This window comes from Ursus americanus, chromosome 6 (assembly GCF_024610735.1).
Source record: "Ursus americanus isolate L20-20 chromosome 6, mUrsAme1.1.p, whole genome shotgun sequence".
Taxonomy (NCBI): domain Eukaryota; kingdom Metazoa; phylum Chordata; class Mammalia; order Carnivora; family Ursidae; genus Ursus; species Ursus americanus.
In genome coordinates this window covers 33407866-33426780 of record NC_142132.1, presented here as the reverse complement: position 1 = coordinate 33426780, position 18915 = coordinate 33407866, and the positions used below count along the sequence as shown (strand labels likewise).

Genomic DNA, 18915 nt, shown 5'->3' with positions numbered 1-18915 from the left:
ATAAAAAACTACAACTAAAGTGCTGAGAGGATATAAAACAAATGGGAAGAAGAGATTGCATATGAATTTTGAGGGACAAGGTTTATTTGGTATTGAATTTTAGAATTGTCTAATAAAAATGCTTTTACAGTAATTGTCTTTTTTTTTTAAGTATTGTCTTATATCGCTCTAGTGATATGTTTTTTTAATGTTAAATTTTCAATTCTTCTTTCTTAACAGGGACATTTTTGAAGAAGATAATTATAGCCCCATCCCTATTGTTAATGAAGAAGAATATAAAGTAGTCATCAGTAAATTTCCCTTTCAAGATCCAGACCTTGAAAAGGTACAAGCTAGTTTTTAATTCAAGAATTTCTTAAACATAAATTCATAATAGTTATTGCTACATAATATTAACCTGACATTAAGTGAGAGTGGCTTCTTTTGAGACCTTTGTTGCAGTTATGTTATTTGAGAAAACGAATAATGTTTTATTAACTTTTAAAGATTATGTTACTACTACTACTGTTTTTGTGAAGTTAAGAAGGGACTTTCCTGGAGATACTAGGAGCGGTTGTCCAAAATGTTAGGTGAATTCCCAGGACAGGTATTAGTAACATTATGTGGATTCCAAATTAGATAAAGTAAATGTTAAGTAGATTATAGAAATAAGAATATATTCTAGGGAAAGAGAGGAGAATTTATTTGAAATGTTCATCACTGCGGAAGATCTTATTTTGTGTTTTCTTTTCTAGAAATATACTTCTGCAGAAAGTTTATCTTGGTTAAATTAGAGGTGTATGAAGGCAATTGCCAACTGTAGATTTTTTTCTTGAAGTAGGAATATGTATTTTTGGAGGCAAGATATCTGAACAAAAGCCAGGGTAGAGAAAGAAAATAGGCCAGCATGTAGCATATTGTGGGAACACACATGATTGCATATGTGTGTTCATACCTGCACACAAGCACACAATTGTACCTATCCAGTATCTCTGGGCAAAATCAGCTCTCCTGGGAAAAGGGTATTGTATTTTCTGTTATTGTCACTTTTTTATTCTTTTTTTTCCTCTTTACTCTTCTTTATTATTTTCGAACTCTTCTCTACGTTTGTATTTCTTCACAATGAAGAACAACAGTGAATTTCGAATGAATTGTGTGAACTGTGACTATAAATTTTTATTTTTTTTATATACATGAACTAGGAATACTATGTGTAGTAGTCACTAAATATAGGATCACGTAATCAAATGCAATTAAAATAGCTTTTAGATTATAGCTAAGACTGCCATCACATGTACATAATAGTTGTATTCTAATACACACAAAAGACCAGAATATTCTACATTCTACCAGAATATTTTACATTCTATACGTTGTAGCTTGGTTTTATTTTGTTTTAGTTATTGGTAATAAGTTTTTTCAGGCTATAGCGTCTGTATTAAGAGCATTGGATTTGGTCCAGGTTCATATGCCAGCTCTGCCTGTGACTTATTATGGGTAGATGACTTACCCTATTTGGACATTTGTGCCACATCTGTCAAATGAGAAGGTTGAACTAAATAATCTCTAATGTCCTTTCTAATTACAATAAATTATTCTAAATAGATTTATAGTTAAAAGGAAGTTTGACTTTGTAGGGTGCTTCCAAAATATGTAGTACCTCTTAAGATTAAGCTCGTTAGGAGTTGTATTTATTGGTTCATATATTATTAAAAAGAAGAACTAATGTTGAAGTAAAAGCTACATGGAAAATTTAAATGTGCAGACTTTAAAAGAAATCTCATTAAATTATTTAGTATAATTTGGTATCATTGGGTATACTCCATTTTTTCCCCTAATTTGAGTATAATTTTCAATTAAAACTATTAGAAAAGATGTAAAACTGTCTCTCAAAAAACTCTAGTTATATTTTCAACGTAAATTATATGTAAACAAGTAGTAAGACTGAACATATATACAAAGATCTGTCTTTTTGCAGATAACAGTGCTAATTTGATTAGAACCCTTTGGCTAAAACAAGAACATATTCATATTGTCTTTAATGTCATTAAAATAAATTCTTAAAGCTGAAATGTCTTTCAAATAGTACTGGGTTCATTATTCTGTAGAGCATAAATTGGAGGTGAGTTAGCACTTACATTATTATCAGGTGATCTTAAAGAATAGCAACTTTTTGGTTGGTTTTTGTAGTACTCCTGAATGAGTCTCCAAATTTGGAAAGGTTGACTCTACCAGTTATGGAGATACACTGTGTATATGAATGTTTTCATTACCAGCCAGTTTAAGTTTCCTTCTGCTGGAGGTACCTAAGAATACCTTTGTTCATTCAAATATTTATCATTCACCTGCTATATAGTAGACACTGTGCTATTTGGTGGTTTTTTGGTCTCTGCTGTCAAGGAGCTTATAGTCAAGTGAGGGATAATCAGGACATTACAATTCACAGAATTTGGCATGCCTTAAGATAGAGGAAGCAGCATGCAGAAAGGCTCTAATTCTGTTGTATGAAGTGCAAGGTTGATAAAGCACAAGAGACAAAGATCAAGAAATGAAGATGAAGTAGAAAGGGCCAGACTATAATAGCCCTTTTAAACAGTGTTAGAGAGTTCAACCTTTATCCCGAGGGGTACTGAGAAGTCACAACAGGGTTGTAAGAAGTAAAACCATAATCAGATTTGTGCTTTAGAAAGATCTCTCTGGGGGCGCCTGGGTGGCTCAGTCAGTGAAGCGTCCGACTCTTGATTTCAGCTCATGTCATGATCTCAGGGTCATGAGATCAAGCCCTGGGCTGGGCTCTGGCTGAGCATGGAGCCTGCTTACGATTCTCTCTCTCTCCCGTGGCCACCTCTTCCTTGCTCACTTTCTCTTTCTCTCTAAAAAAAGAAAGGAAGGAAAAGACAGAGGACAGAAAGAAGGAAGGGAGGAAGGAAGGAAGGAAGGAAGGAAGGAAGGAAGGAAGGAAGGAAGTACAGGAGATGGAAGAAAGCACAAGGAAGGAAGGAAGTACAAGGAAGGAAGTATAAGGAAGGAAGTGAAGTACAAGGAAGGAAGGAAGTACAAGGAAGGAAGGAACGAAGTATAAAGAAGGAAGGGAGGGAGGAAGAAAGATCTGGCTAATGTGTGGAAAATGGATTGGAGAAGAGTAAGACTAGTGGCTGGAAGACCAGCAACCATTGTTGCAGTTATCTTGGTAAGAGAGATTGGTGACCTGAGTGGGAGTCACTGCCATGGAATTTGATTTAAGAGATGTTTAGGTGGGGAGAACAATGGGAGTTGGTGATTATTTGCATGTGAGGGATGATGAAGATAGAGGGGTCAAGTATGATAACCAGGTTTCAGCCTTAAAGGATGGTAGCATTCACTAAGATAGGAAACACAGGAAGAGCAGATTTAGAAGGAAAGGATGATTTCACTGTTAGATCTACTGAGTATATGCCAAATGTCACAGCCAAATGGAAGTGTCTAAGTGGTAGTTAGATATATGGATTTGGACTTCAGGAGAGTAGCCTGGAGTTGTAGATTTGGGAGATATTGGTACTTGCAAGATGATTGAAGTCATGAGGTTAGATGAGATCATCCAAGGACAGTACGTGTGGTAAGAAGAGAAGACATGGGCTAGAACCCTGAGGCATAGCAATAATTTTAAGGGTTGGCTAGAGGAAGAGGTACAGAGAAGATAAAGAAATAAGAGAAAAATCAGTTTGGAACATGGATGCCAAGGAAGGAGAGATCATTTAAGAAGCAGGAGGGAGCTAACTGTGTCAGATACTTCAGATAAATCAGGTAACAAGAGAGCTGGAACAGTCCATTGGATTTAACATCTAAGAGGTCATTAGACACCTTGGTGAGTGAGGGTACTTTCACTGGTTAAACTAAATTGCAGCAAATATGAAGATAGAAGTATAGATTAGAATTTATTAAGTATAAATAGGGGCTTTGGGTAAAAATCTTGGAGAGAATTTACCTTTTAGAGACTGAGAATTTGCTAATAGATGTTGGCTGATAAAGCAGTTTAGCCAAAAAGCACCCTGTAAACCATTGGCTGCGCTGCTGTAAGGTACTAGAGGAGTTATGGAATGAAATGGATGTTTCGTTGAATTGATGTCAAGCCTTCACTGAAGGGGAATCTTTAGAATCAATTGATGATACTAAGCCAGGAAGAGGGCCATAACTTTCATGGCCAACGTGACTCTTGTACTATGAATGCAAATCAACAGACAGCTAGGCATCTTTCGCAGGATACCTTTGTCAGAATATACAGTGGTGTTGATATATGCTTTCTCTGCTTCTTAGAAGTCTGATTATATGATTTAAGAGACAGGTCAATTTCCACTTTATTTTCTTCAGAAATATTTTGGTTTGGGGCACCTTAGGTGGCTCAGTTGGTTAAGTGTCTGCCTTTGGCTCAGGTCATGATCTCCAGGTTCTGGGATCAAGCCCCATATTGGGCTCCCTGCTCAGCAGTGAGTCTGCTTCTCTCTCTCTCTCCCTCTACCCCTCTTCCCCACTCATTCTCTTTCTCAATAAATAAATAAATAAATAAAATCTTTAAAAAATTTTTTGGTTTTTTAAAAAATCTCAAGCATAACAGAAATATAATAGACTTTGAGATGCTTTTATTTCCTATTCAAACATGAAAGTGATTTATTTTTTTATATTTTTAGGTGATTAGAATATCTTTTTCTAAAATTTCAAAAGCAATATTAACTTTGTTTTTCTTTCTACAGCAATCTTTCCCAAAGAAATTTCCCATGTCTCAGTCAGTGCCTCATATTTATATTCAAGTTAAAGAATTTATTTACGCTAGCCTGAAATTTTCAGAGTCACTTCACCGGAGGTAAGTTTACTAATAAGAAATATATCTTTATCATAGCTCTTTTTACAAAACATTAACACTTGATTTTCAAGCCTTGATTCTTTAATGGATTATTATCTCATTGGAAAGGCTTACATATTTTAGCGACATTGGGGTTAAGTTGCTGTAAATTTGATGTCATATATTTTTTTACTTTCTGTAATGTCAGTATTCAAACTTACATAAAAATAGAGATCGGAAACTCCTGTGTTCTCAGCATCTGTAACAATAACATTTTGCCCTATTTTCCTAATTTTTTTTGCTTAAGTATTTTATTTTTAAAAAATATTTATTTGTTTGAGAAAGAGAGAGCACACACACCCAATGGGCAAAGGGAGAGGGAGAGAATCCCAAGCAGACTCTGTGTTCAGCGTGGAACCCCATGTGGGGCCCATCTCATGACCCTGAGATCATGACCTGAGCCGAAACCAAGAGTTGGACATAACCAACTGAGCCATCCAGGCACCCCTTTGATAAGTATTTTAAAAAGCAAATTCCAGAAATAATGACATTTTACCCCTAGAAACAGTATGTGTTTCTAAAAAAATAAAGGCATTTCGTTATTTAACCATCACGCTTGACAAAATTAACACTATTCCATGATATCAGTTCCCTAGTCCATAACACTATATTCTTGATTGTTCCCAAGATGTCTTTTTACCATTGGTATGTTTGTTTGCTAATAACAGTTTGCTACTGTTACTCTTTGTAGAATTTTTTATTAAGTTTTTAATTTTAATTCCAGTATGGTTAATACAGTGTATTAGTTTCAGATGTACAATGTAGTGATTCAGTAGTTCTATACATTACTTAGTACTCATTATAAGTATACTCTTTAATCCCCTTCACCTACTTCACCCATCCCTTCTCTGATAACCAGCAGTTTGTTCTTGCTCTCTCTTTTTTTCCTTTGCTCGTTTGTTTTGTTTCTTAAATCCCACATATGAGTGAAATCACATGATATTTGTCTTTCTCTGACTGCCTTACTTCACTTAGCCTTATAGTCTGTAGCTCCAGCCATGCTGTTGCAAATGACAAGATTTCATTCTTTTTTTATGGCTGAATGATATTCTGTTGTATGCACACACACACACACACACACACACACACACACACATACACACCACTTCTTCACCCGTTTATCTATCAATGGACACCTGGGCTGCTGGAATTGGTATATTTGAATTAGGGTCCAAATAAGGTTCACACCTTGCATTTGTTGTTAAGTTTGTTTTCCAATATTCCTTCTTTTTTTTTCCTTTTTTTTTTTTTAGTTGTTTAGATCTTATTTATTTTAGTTTTTCTATTGCTCAGGTTACCAATAACTAGATAATATCCCCACTTTGTGTCATTCACTTGTCAAAAACTGATATTCTTTATAGTTTTGTTTTTCCTTAATTAGGTTTAAAGTGAGGATTCAAAAAATTCAGTGGAATTAAAGAATGTTACAGCGAATTGGTATCATATTCAGTAACAGAGAGCAGTACAGCAATTGTTAATAGCAGTAGCGAACTTGATTTTAGACGAGAGAATACCATTTATTTGGTGTGATGAAAGTAATAACCTACGTTTATGGAGTTGGGAAATGTGATATTATCCCTGTTTTGCTAACAAGGAAACTGAGGCTCAGAGAGGCTATGTCATCCAGAATGACCCAGCTAGTTAGTTTGAGAGCTGGGATGAAGGAACAGGTCTTCTGACTCCCATATCAATGAAAGTGTCTGGCATTTAAGAAACTACCACTTAATATTAGAACATTAATCTTTATGCCACTCTTGTTCCAGCTACCAAATGGACCCTGCAGTATAGTCACATGATATATTTCTAATTGTGAATATGCTCTGGAGGAGAAAGTGGTGAAGCTGGCTTTCATAGTCTCCCTCTCTGAATTTCATTCTTCTGAATTTGTATACTGAATAGCAGGAAATACCTTTCAGCGAAACTCTTCTGAATTTTAAGTCATAAGAAAGGCATGAAGGCAGTTCAGGTATAACAGTAGTTTATTTTTCAAGCTGAAACAGAAAAATAGTAGTTGTTTTTATTTTATTTTATTGTATCTGTGTCTCTTATTGTAAGCTACCACTATTTTGGATTTAAAGAGCATATAAATAAATGGAGGAAGAAATGTGTGTTCTGCCAGGGTAAAAGAGTTATCTTATTTTAGGTCTTACACTGCTCTTTCCTTGCAAATAGAGAGATGCTTTAAAAGATTTCTTAATTTTTGTTCCTGAATAATGTATGAGTTGGAGAAGAAAGGAAGATAAATACCTAATGCATGGCATCTGCTGTGCTATGTGTTTCTCACAAGCCAGTGATTCTCAAAGTGTAGTCCCCAGACCAGCAGCATTAGCGTCACATGGGAAATTGTTAGAAATGCTATCTCAGACCTACAGAATTAGAAACTCTGAGGGTTGGGCCCTGGGTTTTACCAAGTCCTCTGGGTAATTCTGATGCACTCTACACTTGAAGAACCACTGCATTAAGCTCTTTAAGCTTCATTGTACCACCTCTTATACCAAAGTCTCTTAAGTTATATTTCAAAGACATTAGCTTTTAACTTTAATCATAAAATTCTCTGTACTGCACAACACGGTACACACCATATAATCTAGCATTTGAAAACCAATGGATAAATAGGAGTGTATTAACTGAAAACAAATAACAAATTACTACAGTGGTAGTTTTCAGTAGTGGAACTCAAATTGTCTGAGAGCCACAGGTAATTTATGCCTGTCTTGTTTTTCATTTAACATTTGATTTGAACAGAGGCAATATAATAACAGTGGTTAAGAACGTAGACTTCAGACTTAGACCTTAGTTTGAGTTTTGATGATGGCACTCACTAGTTCTAGTAGGACGTTGGGCAAGTCACTTAATTTGTTTAAATTGCAGTTTGCTCATCTGTAAAATGAATGAATTAATTCATAGGGTGGTTGTAAGAATTAAATGAGGTAATGCAGGTCTAGAAAGCACTCAGTATAGTGCCTGGCATATGGTAAGCACATAGTTACTTCAGAGAGAATGGGATACTACAAAATTAGACGTGAGACTAGAGCTTGGAGTGTTTATATTTTATTTTGTAAGCATCAGGGAATTGTTGAAGAATTTTTAAGTAAGGAATGACATTATTAGAGTTACATTCTAGAAAGTTTACTCTGACCTCATTGTGGATGATGGATTGGAGGGGGATTAAAAAAATAGTCACGTTGAGGAGCGCCTGGGTGGCGCAGTCGTTAAGCATCTGCCTTCAGCTCAGGCCATGATCCCAGCATTCTGGGATCGAGCCCCACATCAGGCTCCCCTGCTAGGAGCCTGCTTCTTCCTCTCCCACTCCCCCTGCTTGTGTCCCTCTCTCGCTGGCTGTCTCTCTCTGTGTCAAATAAATAAATAAATAAATAAATAAATAAATAAATAAAATCTTTAAAAAAAATAGTCATGTTGAACTGGTGAAGGCAGTGGTTCAGGAAGGGAGATAAAGGAAGACTGAAATAGAATCAGTGGTGATGAAGAGGAAGGAACATAAACAAGAAGTATTTAAGAGCCTGATATTAACCTGTACTTGTGAATAATTAGAAGTTGGAGTTAGAATTTGACCTACCTTTGGGTGGACTTGAATTTGTTTATGTACTCTCAAATAGATTCTGGTTATAGTTAGTCATCTTTGAAAACAGTGATGCATGTATTTATCTGTTCTAAACCTATGCATGTGAAAGGGAGAAACAGGAAGTACCTTTTTAACAGTCATCCTACAACTTGGCTCAAATGTTATATTTGAGAATTATTCTTGAAGCTGCAGTGTTGACTCTATAATGTTGGTTCCCCTCATCTTTTACTTAAAATGTAGATTACTTTAACATTTTTTAAATTGGTAGTGTATACAATTTGCATGTCCTAACACATTTTTATTACTGAATCTAAGTGTTGATTATTGAAAAATAGGACTGATATTTAATTAAGATATTGTTAAACTGTAGAAAGTATAGAAACTTAGCAGTCTGGGATTAACTTTTGTTTTTTTTTACAGAGGAGAGACATTGGGTATCTAATTGTTATCTGATATTTCTATTGCATTTATAACACCAAAGATAAAAGTCATTAGTCATAAAATGTGTAATTTTCCCTAAAGCCTCCCTAATGGCTTACTAGAACTGAAATTGGCACCTCAGTTCTGACTCTTTCTGTATATGAACTCCTAGCCTTCTAGGAAGTCACTTTTGTGGACTAATGCTACAGCAGAAAAGATTGTCATTTTTTTCCCTCTGTCTTTGAAGAAAATATTTGTCACTTTGGTTATTTCAATATCTAGTCATTCTAATGAACTCTCTGTGATCATAAGTTATTCATTCAAGAAGACTTCTATGTTTACATTTTTTAAAATTATGCTTTATTAAATACATTGGCTATTTTCATTTTGTTAATAAGAGAATTGACAGTTCAGACTACAGAGACAGCACAGCATAGTTAATTTAAAAATACGTAAGTCTAAATTTATTGTATATCATCAGGTTACTGACATATATTTTTATTTAAAAAATTTTTATCTGTAACCTGAAATTGAGCTATTAGAGTTCCTTTGTTTTTTATTTGTCATTAAAAAGTTATGGGAAAAATCACTTTCTGGATTTAAAGCTATTTTATTATGTTTAAATATATTTTGGAGTTTGATTTTTAGAACCAGAAGATGCTTTCAGAGCTTTTTAGTACAAATGTTCGGGTTTCTTTTTATATACGAATAAAAGTAGGGCTGGAGAATGAAATGACTTCATGAAGAGACTTCAGAGTCTCAACTATCTGGTCACAGAGGAAATATCTGGACCTAATATGATCTATAAGAAATTTTCAGTTTGCATAAGAGTTTAAGCTATAAAATATTTTAAGAGATTTATTATAATTAAGATTTAATTATGAAATGTTTTTTAAAATATAGGAAGAGTACAAGTTTATAGGCTCAAAGGACAAGGAGTTATGGGAAAAAATTGCTCAGTCAGGATAAAAACCTGATGGGGGAAATACTGGTCATTGTCGGGTAAATCTTGTTAGCACAAATAGGACATAGGTGCTTATAGGTTTTCTTTCTCTGCTTTTACTTATGCAAGAAAAAAGTATGCATTGACTCAGCATTCAAGGAAGTTCAGGGAAATTAAACAGAAGGCATTATCTATACTGGATAACTTTTCATCTGAGAAGAATGCTGTTCAGGGTGTCTTTAAGCATAATTTGAGTGTGTCAGAAACCAGAGGAGTAGGCAGCCACCGCTTTTTTAACAGGGTGAGTACACTGATCATTCTAGGACACTGATAATAGATTAGAAAGAGTTTTCTGTCTCAGAGTTTGATGTCAGGTAACCCTGAAACCCTACTGGTATGTCTCGGGAGTCTTGATTTTAGTTGTAAAGAATCAGAGAAATATTCTTTTAGGTCTGTGAGAGTTAGGGTTAGCAGATACTGAAAAAAAGAACATTGGAGTAGTTGTGAGAAGTACCTGTGTTTTGTCAAATCTTGCTCTATTTGCAATTAAAAAATAAATATAAACTAGTAAATATTTGTGCTTCATAGATTATTAAGTGTAATGTTTTAATGAAAGAGAAAAGATGCTAGAATTTTAGTCTATGTAGCAGTGGTTCACAGCTGGAGTAATTCCACCTGGAGCCCCCAGGTACATTTGGCAATGTCTTTGGGCTGTCACAACTTAGGGGGGAGGGTGCTACTTGCATCTAGTGGGTAGAGGCCAGGAACACTGTTAATAACATCCTTTAAAGCACAGGACAGCCCCACAACAAAGAAGTATCTTCCTGTTAATAGCACTGAGAATGAGAAAACTTAGTCTAAAGCCAGCTTAACCCTTTTGATAATGAAGCTATATGTATTAATATATATATATGAAGAAGTCATTGTTTACTTAAATTGAAGGCCTAGGAGTTAGGAGAAAATAAAAGGCTTGTTAGTGCTAGCCTAGCAATCTTTAGAATGTTAAGAAATATCATAGAGTTTTCTTTTTTTCTTTGCACCAAATTAAAACTAGCATAAGGTAATAGTGTTTATTTCTTTGAATCTTTTTAAAAAATATCAGTGGACATGGATAATTTAGTTATATTAAAGTTAAATCTAGTAATTAATTATACCTACAAAGAGCTCACATCAATTTGCATTTAAAAAATAATTGTAGCTATAGTTGTATTTGAAGTGTCTTTGGAAGCGTCCCATAGTGGAGTCATAATTTAAGAATAATTTTATTTCCTTATACTAAGTACCCCATGGTTTTACTGTAATGGTTAATGGAATACATTTAAATTATGCCATAAATGAACATTCTACTTTGTTGAAAATGTCACTTTTGTGACAGAATTGAATTTGGGGATCTAATGAATCTGGGTAATTTATTTAAAGATATAAAAGAATGAGGTGGAGCAAATTATTTTAATAAACTGTGTTAAATCATTTAGGAAGCTAACTGTACCTTTATGGAAAGTGAAATAATAATCAACCTTTATTTTTAGCTCAACAGAAATAGACGATATGCTTAGAAAATCTACAAATCTGCTGCTGACCAGAACTTTGAGTAGCTGTTTACTGAACCTTATTAGAAAACCTCATATAGGTTTGACAGAGGTAGGTTAAAAAAATACTTAATAGCTAAATCTTTCATTATATGAAAAAAACTATGTGAATTAATTATTGCTAAACATCATCCTGTAAAACTAGCTTTCTGTTTTATTTTTTAAATTTATTTTTAAAGATTTATTTATTTATTTGAGAGAGAGAGAGGGTGCAGGCATATGGGGGGAGGGGGAGAGGATGAGGAAGAGAGAGAATCTCTAGCAGATTCCCTGCTGAATGCAGAGCCCTATACAGGGCTTGATCTCACAACCCTGAGATCATGACCTGAGCCGAGATCAAGACTCCAAAGCTTAACCGAACTGACGGAGCCACTCAGCACCCTATCTATTTTAAATTTATTATTAGTAGAAGTGAAACTGTTTGGTCAGTGTAAATTTAAGCTATGTGAGGGGAAAGGGTTTACATGGAGAATAGTCGATAGTTGAAGATGTTAGAACATATATATGTAGATTTATGATTGCCAGACTTTATATGAAAAGTGATAATTCTCATTTTTTTAGTTGGTAAGTGTGTAAAATTTGGAAAAGTACTTTTTTTTTTTTAAGATTTTTATTTATTTATTCAACAGAGATAGAGACAGCCAGCGAGAGAGGGAACACAAACAGGGGGAGTGGGAGAGGAAGAAGCAGGCTCACAGTGGAGGAGCCTGATGTGGGGCTCGATCCCCTAACGCCGGGATCACGCCCTGAGCTGAAGGCAGACGCTTAACCGCTGTGCCACCCAGGCGCCCCTGGAAAAGTACTTTTGAGAGTTATTCTAAGTTAATTGGCAGTTAGATTCATGATTATTTTTTTAAATGTTAGCATTCATAATATTTGCTGCAGGCTTTTGAAATCAGATAATCCGTTGTATCCTATAAAGCTATAATTATGCAGAAATGGTACAGTTGCTGAAAGTAATAATTCATTTTCAAAAATCAAATGATTTTGTGTACAGGTAATGTGTATTTTAACGATCCATTTTGTATTTTCTAGCTAGTGCAGATCATCATAAACACAACACACTTGGAACAAGCTTGCAAATACCTTGAGGACTTTATAACTAACATTACAAACATTTCTCAAGAGACTGTTCATACCGCAAGACTTTATGGACTTTCTACGTTTAAGGTATGTAAAAATCTGACCAAAATTTTTATTTCCATTACTGTAAACAAACTTTTAAAAATTAAAGACAATTTTTATCATATACTTGATTCCATTATATTCTGAACAGTTGAAAATTAGAGATAATCATTGTCAACACAAGCAGATAGATGTCAGTTTCCTTTTGACATTTTAACATCCTCACTAAAATGGAGAAAAATATATTGGTTTTCTACATCTATATTACACTTTGTTCATGTTTTGAAGACTTACGGTATTGCTAAATCAGCCTAATTGGATTTCCATTAATGTCTCACAGTTCCATAATTAATTTTATATGTAATGTGTATATACATGTTGTGTTTGGAAATTAAAAATGTAAGATAATTTAGATAAGTGTAAGACTGGCTTTATATCCTTTATTAACTCTGACCTGAAGAAAAATAAATATTACCTTATTACATGTTACCAAAGTCCTACTTTTTTCTTTTTTTTAAAGATTTGATTTTATTTTATTCGACAGAGATAGAGACAGCCAGCGAGAGAGGGAACACAAGCAGGGGGAGTGGGAGAGGAAGAAGCAGGCTCCTAGTGGAGGAGCCTGATGTGGGGCTCGATCCCATAACGCGGGGATCACGCCCTGAGCCGAAGGCAGACACTTAACCGCTGTGCCACCCAGGCACCCCCCTACTTTTTTCTGAATGGAAAGATTTCTGTTTATATAATACTTTGTGATATCCCAAAAGATTAATTAATGTTTGTTTTAAGCAGAATGGAAGATTAAATAATTTCATTAATTTGTTTTATAAACCATTTTATAATTTTATTGATTTGGGGTCATATAGATGAAACCCTGGCATAGTCTAGTAATATAAATCCCTTTCATTGGTTGATTTATTGAATTAATATAAACCACTTACTGATCTCTTATTTTTAAACTAAGCTGGCTAGTTTAATTTTTTTTTAATATTTATTTATATGATCTCTAGAGAGAGAGAAAGCATGAGCTGGGGGAGGAGCAGAGGGAGAAGGAGGCTCCCTGATGAGCCAGGAGCCTGAGCAGGGAGCCAGCTAAGAGGCTCAATCCCAGGACCCTGAGATCATGCCCTGAGCTAAAGGCAGATGCTTAACCAACTTGAGCCACCCAGGTGCTCGTAGGCTGGCTAGTTCAACCTCATAGCCCTTTCTAAGTTTTTTATTAGAGAGTTATCATGTTTTTGCTCTTGATATATTATAAATTACCCACCTTGTCTCCTTTATTTATAGTACAATCATTTATGTTTAAAAAATTCAGTATACTTGTATTTAGAAATAGCTAATGTCAACAGTAACCACACTTCGAAAGTGTGAAGTCCAGAAATGACTCTTGGCTCCTAAAATTATCTGGTTGGTCCCCAAATCGTATGTTTTTCTGGTGATTCTTGAGCTCATATAGTCATCCTGATGCATAAGGTACAAATGCAGATGATATCTGAGTGAGCAAATAGATGAAATTAGTTATTAAAACTGAGACAAGAACTTGACAAAGCAGACATTCATGTATTCAGATAGTATAGTACAGTAATTAAGGGCAATATTTGGGCACATTCTTCAACTATAATGTTTTCCCAGGTTTTTTTCTATAAAATTTGAGTAGTGATGTATTACCTACCTTATTACAATTATTATGAAGTTTAAAGGGGATACTTAGCATAGTGTCATTTGTTGTACATCATCTATGCTCTGAGCGCTCTGTTGGGTGCTGAGAATATAAAAATGTATGCTTGCCCTTCAGAAGTTCATGGGAGAAAAAACTATAAAAAGACATTGACAACATGGTGTCATAAGTACTATAACATGGGAAGAAAGTCCCCAAGTTTTTGTACACTTTTCTAATCCAATGACAAATTCTTTTCTTTTATATTAGATTTTATACATTCTTTCTTCTTTTTCATTATTGTTCTCTGTCCTTACATCCATGTGTTACTCATACACTGTCAAGAAGAGATTTACTAAGGACTGGAGTTGTAAGCATATTTAGCTGTTAACATTAAATTTAACAAGCTTACTCTGTACTTTCATTAAAACATGCATTGCCTTTACATCTGGTATATCTAGGGATCTTCAAGCAAATTTTCCTTTCATTTATAAGTCAAAGAACCAAGACACTGGAACATGATGCTTTTAGATTAAGGAGTCTTGGAACTATACTTTCCCAAATCTGCCTGTTGGGAGGGAATGTCTAGAAATGTTAGCTGTGGTTCATAATTCCAGTGGTCCCTTAAGTTATAGATACTTAGGTGAAACTGCAGTTGCTATAGAATACCCCTTGGGTTTTTTTGGAAATCAGGTAATCAGGTGCAGCCTGTACAAATAGTAGAGCATCCTTGTTTTCATGAAACCCTTTCTGTTTTATGATAAAGAATAAGAGCTGTGCTCATTTCTACTTTTTGTCTGTTTCAAGAGGAATTTGTCTTAAACTATGATATAAGGAAGCAATTCAACAGTGAGAATTATTAAATCAATATTAAAGTGAATTATTGAGTGGGATTGGGGGGAATTTCCATTCTAGGGAATAGTCTGTTACCTCTTTCACAGAGTTGATTAAGGTACAGTCTTGATTACAGACATAAGCATGGATTGCTTAGTTAACCTCTTAGCCTAATTCTTTTCAGTCCAGTGACCCTAGCAAACATATTCCTATTTAGTTGCCTAATGATTATGGAAATAAGCATTTAACGATTCTTTTACCCACACCTCCATTTGTGTCCCCTCCAAAAAACCACAGATGCACACACAAAATGCTTGATTTTTACATTTGCTTACTTTATGAAATATTATATAAACTCTCTTGTTAGCATGCTTTTCATTTTGCTAAATCTGTGAGTGATACAAAAGAAGTTAAGTAACTAGTTCTACCCTCAAGCAGTACCTCAGCTTTTTGAAATTAACCTGGACCCACACTGAGAGCTACTTTAAGACTTCTGACTGAAAAGATTTGCATCAGAATGGAGGGGGGGAAATGGGAATACCATTACCTTTTTAATCTATACAGTAGAGAAATGGCCCAGTTCTTTTTCTTTGGCATCAGAGGTCTTTAGCTTTGCTCCAGGGAGTTTTTCCAACCTGCCACTCTAAAGAGGCCTGGCAGTGATTCCAACTGTAAGTGCCTAGAAGGAATATGCTTCTGATTCTTTTTCTAATTTGCCTTTTTAAAATCTGTTGATGACTGTGTAGCAAAGTTTTTTTTAGAATATGGTTAAAGTGACAGTGGTTAAGTTGGTTTTGATCAAGAGTTTGAAATTCTCATCCTATACAGCAAGGACATGGTATGTGGACTTTTACAAAATCTTTTAAAATTAAATATTATACATATATATATAATATTTATATATATATAAATATAAATATAATCTATATTACACTTTGCTCTTATATATATATATATATATATATATATGAGCATGCACAATTTATAAATGCAAAAGTTATATATAGCTCAATTAATTATTAAGAGGTAAACACAGACTTCTAGTTTCCATTCTGGTATGCAAAGAGCTTGTAAGTTGTCACTCTGTCCTGACAAGTAAAAAACTGAGAAAACGGAAAAATCAACAACCTTTCTTTGATCTGTCAGAGAAATGAGATCACAGGGCAAACTGCTGTCCCCCGAATTGGAGAGAGACAGGAAAATACAGAGAACCACAACTTAATGGAGCAGAAACTTCCACAGGAAATAGTATTGGAAAACCTGAACTGTTGTTGAAGAATTGCTGGAGGCTCAGTGTAGACAAGTTAGGGAGTTAAAACTCAAAGGGGACCCAGTCTGGGTGGGGCTCATACTTTTGTGAGTTGTCCCTCCTGGAGCTCTACCAGCTTCTTGCAGTGAAGACTTAAGAATAATCTTGTGCTTCCAGCAGTGGGGAAGGAAAAGGAACCATTTTGAAATACACCAGAGCATTCTGTTCTTCAAGTATTCTATTCTTCTTAACAAGATCTAACCTCAAAAGAAACTATGTACCAGTGCCTGAACTACTGGGGTTTTATCAGAGCCTAACCAGATTGGGGGAAGGGAAATATGCAACTCCAGCTGCTGTAGCCATCCTGTTCCACCAAAGGGGTGGAAATAGGAAGCGCTTGTGAAGTTTATAGCCAAGGGGCAAAGCTTACTTAAAGACTGCAACCAGTCAACTATAGTTAAATGATAAAAATTAAAAAACAAAACAAAAGCAAAAACCTGTGACCTTAATCTTGACTATAGAGCACTTCCTCTCCCCTCACACCTTACCACCACATTACTGCTGTTACTTTCATTTAGTACATCATGTCTGGCTGTCAAGAAAAAGTTTCATGGAAGACTAAAAGGCAAAAAGCACAGTTTGAAGCGGTAGAGTAATTATTGGAACCAGATTCAGCTATGTCAGGGATATTTGAATTATCAGATGGGGAATTTTTTAAAAATTATGATTAATATGCTAAGGATGTAATGGATAATGTAGACAATATGAAAGAACAGATGGGTAACGTAAGCAGAGAGATGGAAAGTCTAAGAAAGAATCGAAAAGAAAGGCTAGAGAGCAAAAGCAATATAACAGAAATGAAGAATGCCTTTGATGCACTCATTAGTAGAGTACACACAGCTGGGGAAAATCTTTGAGCTTGGGGATATGTCAATAGAAACTTCCAAAACAGAGAGGCAAAGAGAAAAAAAGACTGAAAAAAAAAATTAAACAGAATATCCAAGAATTGTGGGACAACTACAAAAGGTAAACATATACAGAATGGGAATATGTTTGAAAGAAAGAGGGACAGAAGCAGTATTTGCTACAGTATTGACTGAGAATTTCCCCCAAATTAACATCAGACACTAAACCAAGGATCCAAAAATCTTAGAGAACACCAAGCAGGATAAATACCAAAATAATCACACCTAGGCATATCATATTCAAACTGCACAAAATTAAAGGTAAAGAATCCTGAAAGAAGCCAGAAGGAAAAATGCCTTACCTAGAGTTAACAAAAATAAGAATTAATCTGACTTATCTTTGTAAAACATGCAAGTAAGAAGAGAATGGAGTGAACTATTTAAAGTGTTGAGAGAAAAACACCCACCAACCTAGAATTTTATATCCTGTGAAATTATCCTTCAAAAGTGAAGGAGAAAGACTTTATCAGACAAACAAAAATTAAGGACATTAGTGGCCAGTAGACTTGCCTTACAAGAAATGTTAAAATAATTTCTTCAGAGATAAAGAAAATGATCTAGGTCAGGAACTCAGATCTACATAAAGAAAGGAAGAGCATCAGAGAAAGTGTAAATGAAGGCAAAATGAAAACTTTTATTTTTTGTATTCTTAATTACTGTCACAGATAACAGTGTGTTAAAATGGTAATAATGTATTCAATTATGTATGCTTTGTGTGTATATGCATGCTTATGTATGTTTATGTAGAAGAGAAATGAATGACAACAATGATACAAGGGGAGGGAGGAATTGGGATTATTTTGTTGTTATAAGGTACTCTTACTACCCATGAAATGGTATAGTGTTATTTGAAAGTAAACTTGGCATAATTATAAATGTATACTGGAAGCTCTAGGGCAACCACTAAAAAGTTAAAAAAAAGCATAACTGATACACTAAGAAAGGAAATAAAATGGAGTCATACAAATATTCAGTATCACAAAAGGCAGAAAAAGAGTGAAACACAAAAGTAGGAAAAAGAACAAGTGCAACAAATAGAAAACAGTAACGAATAATGGTAAATACTAATCCAGCTATATCAGTAATCACTTTAAACATCAATTGCCTAAAAATACTAATTGAAAGACAGAGATTATCAGAATGGATCAGTAAAACAAGACCCAACTATATGCTGTTTACAAAACCCACTTTAAATATAAGACACATATAGATTAAAACTAAATAGAGAAAGATAGGTGATGTTAACACTAATCAAAAAAGTGGGTGGTTATATTAATACAGAGCAGACTTCAGAGCAAAGAAAGTTATCAGGGATAAAGAGAGGAAAGGTGTCAATTCTCCAAGAAGACGTAAGAATCCACAGTGTACATGTGCCTGGCAACAGAGGGTCAAAATATGTGAGGCAAAAACTGATAGAACATTGACGAGAAATGAATGAGTCCATTGTTATTGTTGGAGACTTCAACACTCCTCTGTCAGAAATGGACGAATCCAGCAAACAGAATATCACTAAGGACATAGTCGAACTCAGTAACACCATGGATTACCTGGATATAATTGACATCTATAGACTGCTTCATTTAACAACAGCAGAATATACATTCTTCTCAAGCTCAAATGGAACATTCACCAAGAGAGCCATATTCTAAACACACCTTAAAATTTTTGAAAGAATAGAAATCTGATATAGTGTCT

General features: G+C 34.7%; 1 protein-coding gene across 5 annotated transcripts in view; it reads left to right on the top strand.

Annotated features, from left to right (window-relative positions):
- EXOC6 (exocyst complex component 6) overlaps nucleotides 1–18915 on the top strand; it is a 225975-nt gene that overhangs the window by 113694 nt on the left and 93366 nt on the right. For all 5 annotated transcript variants that reach the window (XM_045810010.2, XM_045810009.2, XM_087862902.1 and 2 more), the window contains exons 14-17: nucleotides 220–325; nucleotides 4707–4816; nucleotides 11331–11442; nucleotides 12426–12560. In XM_045810010.2, the coding sequence (XP_045665966.2) occupies nucleotides 220–325; nucleotides 4707–4816; nucleotides 11331–11442; nucleotides 12426–12560 (463 nt within the window). The remainder of the gene's footprint in view (nucleotides 1–219; nucleotides 326–4706; nucleotides 4817–11330; nucleotides 11443–12425; nucleotides 12561–18915) is intronic.